We start from the raw sequence: 4,299 nt of genomic DNA, 5'->3' as shown, positions 1-4,299 counted from the left end.
AAGTAAATCAGATCACTTGTGTTTTGAAGCGGCAATGTCTTAAATGGACCCAAATCTCACCGCCCTGTTTTCATACGCATGCGTTCATACCATCATCTTCAAAATCCAACGATGTATAGCGCGAGTGAATTTCAAACACCACCACTGCGCCTACACTAAACAAGTAATACCCACAATACAAGAAATTTATGAGATCATCGGTTAAAGCATTGAGGGACATAACCGTAAAATTAATGCAAAAAAACAAATATTTAATCAGAATTAAATACTTTTTTTGCATGAACAACTCGAAAACAGAGAGCAAAACAAGACGAGACGAGACGCTTGGCGTGATGGCGCAACCATCTTTCACCAATTGTAAAACTTCTTCTGTTTCTAGAGAGAGAAACCTATAGATACAGCGTATATATATATGTACATATATAGAGAGACAAAGAGAGAACATGAAAGTTTAGAGAGAGAAAAGAACAGAAGGAAGTAGTGGTTTGCTTTTTGGTAAGGTATCTTATTCCAGAATTGAAAACTGGGAGATGAATTTTCGGTGATCTTAAGAACAGGGTCTTGTAGAGAGAGAGAGAGAGAGAGAGAGAGAGAGAGAGAGAGAGAGAGAGAGAGAGAGAGAGAGAGAGAGAGAGAGAGAGAGAGAGAGAGAGAGAGAGAGAGAGAGAGAGAGAGAGAGAAGAAGAGATGGGTTCATGGCGGAATTCAGCCACCTCATCCATGAAGCTTCTATGGCTGATTCTGCCGTTCATGGTGGTTGCTGTGTTTATTGGGGTTAAAAAGTCAAACTTGGCTGATGGGTCAAAGTATTACCCTTGGGTTTGGAGTTCTGTGATTACTTCTTATTCTTCTTCTGCAATTAAAGATAACGAAGCGGTGGCAGCGGTGGGGTCTGTGTCATTGGGGCGACGGCCAACGGTGGTCGAAGGTGGTGGTGAGGTGGCTGAAGGGCCATCGGAAGATTATGTGTTTCATCAGACTTCTAATTCTTCTTATCCACCGTTGGCTATGGAAGATGAAATGGACGTTGAGTTGCCTGTAAGTTCCCTATTCCCACTTTATTTTACACATAATTTTAAATAATTAATCAGGTTTTTTGATATCTTAAATACTTATAACATAAGAATCTTATATATCCTAATTCTAATTCAATGAAATTAATTTCAATTTAAATGAATAATAAATAAATTAAATCTAAAATTTGGTCAAAAGAGTTTAATTCGGACATTGGAAATGTAAATGCATATTAATTGGTGTGATACTGGTTTGAAGTATCCTATAAACACTAATTTCACCATTTCTTTTTTTCATATTTAAGATTATAAATACCTAAATATTACAATAATTGTTTAATTTTGTGAATAGACTTAATTCAAACCATTTTAACTCATTTCATGTAGCCAAAATCCATTAATATATGCTTATAAATTGATCAAGGTTATTAACTTTTTTAATTCTTAAGGTTAACCAAAATTTAAAATTGATGATTAATAAACTTTTGTTCTCAATCGCATTATATTGTTTTTTTGTGAACTTCAAAAAAAATGTGATCAGTTGTTTTGTACGTATTGTTTGTATATTGAGTTGGCTAATTGACCATTGGATTTATTTGGGGTGATTTAGGCCAAACAAGCAACGTGTTAAAACTAGCCGGTTGAATGGGGGTTTTCTCAAAAATAGAACAAAATTAGCTGTAAATGAGATAAAAATGTTTCGGGTCGGGTCGACCCATTAAAAAGCAACACCTATATTTTTGCCATTTATTTCGTTTGCAAAGAAAATTTTTGTATAGAGAAATATATATGAGTAAAATAGTATGAAATTGAATCATATTCATTTTAAAATAGTTTTTTACGTTGATCAGATTCTTTTTAAAATAATTCAATTTTTTATGCTTTTTTTGGCATGAAAAGTCAAAGTGAAATTCCTTTTAATATTTTTTAGTACTTGCTGAAGTATATGTGGATAAGGACCATTCATATGAAAATATTCTTTCTACGCCATCATTTGTCTCTTTTCATGCTTTCTTTTAGGATGTTACTGAGAGCTTGTGTCCTTCTAATCTTTCCTGTTTACGTAAACCGCTATTTACCTAAATTGGGTAAACTTTTTCTTTTCAGAAAACGAGGATAGTCAGTTTCTAAGAATATAGAAACGTCCAACATTTAGAGCATAACTACAAGTTCTTATAAAGAAATTGTACTAACTTACAGAATCTTGACAGGCTATTGCCAAGGAAGATGACATGAATGTGACGTTGAGTGGACCAGACATTTTCGTGTCTGTTAATCAAACTCATGAATTTCCTGTTGATGCACGAATCAACAGGAAATCCACGAGTTTGGATAAACTCGAAGCTCGTCTCGGACGGGCTCGAACAGCAATCAAAGAAGCTGAATCTAGGAATAAAACTCATGATCCGGATTATGTCCCGGATGGTCCTATGTATTGGAATGCAGCTGCTTTTCAACGGTAATTATATATGTTTTTTTCTTATGCATTGATGCATTGTACTTTATCTACAATATCTTAGTATGTGCAATATTATAGGGATATTCTGGTTTATCTATATAATTATTTTGTGGGACCACATGGGTGTTATTTACCTTCCTATTATATTTCATATTTTTTTACTTCAAAGTTGACTCGTACTTTGTCATATATATAGGAGTTATTTGGAGATGGAGAAGCAATTCAAGGTGTTTGTGTATGAAGAAGGAGAACCCCCGATATTTCATGATGGACCTTGCAAAAACATATATGCAATGGAAGGTAACTTTATATACCAAATGGAAACCACTAAATATCGAACAAAAAACCCCGAAAAAGCACATGTGTTTTTCCTCCCGATGAGTGCAACGATGATGGTACACTATATATTTGAGCGTAATCCAAATGTTGACCATTGGCTTCCCATGAAGCAAACGATTAAAGATTATGTCGATCTTGTGGGATCCAAGTACCCTTTTTGGAATCGCAGTCTAGGAGCCGATCATTTTACAGTTGCTTGCCACGATTGGGTAAGTAATATTTTGTGTACGTAGTTTTTATGTCGTTTTCATTTTCCTCATGTGATTCTGATTTAGTAAAGTTTTTTAGGGTCCGGAGTTGTCGAAAGCAGTTCCTTACCTTTTCAAGAATTCTATTCGAGCTCTATGCAATGCGAATACATCAGAAGGGTTTAATCCTACGAAAGACGTGTCCATCCCAGAGATTTTACTCCCAGATGGAACGACACGCGGGATACTAAATGGGCCATCACCAAGGTACCGGCCCGTTTTGGCATTTTTTGCAGGTGGGGTCCATGGTCCTATTAGACCAATACTTTTAGAGTATTGGCAGGACAAAGACCCTGACCTGCAAGTCCACAAGTACCTTCCAAAGGGTGTTTCGTACATGGCTATGTTGCGACAAAGTAAATATTGCATTTCTCCAAGTGGTTATGAGGTGGCAAGCCCAAGAATGGTGGAAGCACTTTACACCGGTTGTGTGCCGGTTCTCATCAAGGATGGTTACGTGGCCCCGTTTAGCGATGTCCTAAATTGGAAATCATTTGCGGTTATACTCACGGTTGAAGATATCCCAAACCTTAAACAGATCTTAACTGGTATATCTACGAGACAGTATTTGAGAATGCAGAGGAGGGGGAAACAAGTTAGACGACATTTTGAGGTAAATTTTCCTCCAAAGAGGTACGATGTATTTCATATGATACTACATTCGGTTTGGCTTCGTAGGCTTAACATTCGAATTCAAGGTGTGGCTGATTCCTGAATTGTTTTGGTTGTTTTATATTTTAATAGGGCTAAAGGGTGCATATTAGGAAAATAGAGGGGTTTTGTATGTACTTTTTTCATGATTCTTGAGAAATAATTTCAATATTTATTTTATTTTAACTCGGTTGATTAATGGATTTCAATCATCCATGATCAGTTGATCACCCACAAAATCGATGAAGAGTTGGATATTTCAAGATATATTTACACGGATACCTTCTCTTTAGATGAATATAAATCATAAATGACAGATCGGATTTTATTAAAAGAAAAAAGATTAATACATTCTTTTTGTGGTTGATGAAGACGTTTCAACTTTTTCGACATGGAGTATTTCCATTATTCCACTACGAGGCTTCGTAATGCGATTGGTGGCTAAGAAACTTGACCACTCATTTCAGTTTTATTCCCATTCAAGACTTCTTATTTTTTGGTATTAATATCAATATTATATAAACTTATATGACTTTTATGATCATGCATACTCTAAACTTAGGATCAAATGAAAATTTAGGGGTGTATA

At 35.4% G+C, this 4,299-nt stretch overlaps 1 protein-coding gene across 1 annotated transcript; it reads left to right on the top strand.

Moving 5' to 3' along the window:
- Positions 1-297: 297 nt before the first annotated feature.
- Positions 298-3,896, top strand: LOC145151750 (putative glycosyltransferase At5g03795). Its single transcript, XM_079075365.1, has 4 exons — positions 298-1,038; positions 2,225-2,472; positions 2,669-3,020; positions 3,100-3,896. Exons 1-4 carry the CDS (start codon positions 688-690, stop codon positions 3,772-3,774), a joined length of 1,626 nt encoding a protein of 541 aa, XP_078931491.1. The 5' UTR covers positions 298-687; the 3' UTR covers positions 3,775-3,896.
- The last annotated feature ends 403 nt before the right edge of the window (positions 3,897-4,299 follow it).

Source organism: Lactuca virosa, chromosome 1, assembly GCF_052849685.1.
Source record: "Lactuca virosa cultivar CGN04683 chromosome 1, Lactuca_virosa_CGN04683_v6, whole genome shotgun sequence".
Lineage (NCBI taxonomy): Eukaryota > Viridiplantae > Streptophyta > Magnoliopsida > Asterales > Asteraceae > Lactuca > Lactuca virosa.
Note: the sequence above shows the minus strand (reverse complement) of the source record. Positions and strands in the feature narration are given on the sequence as shown.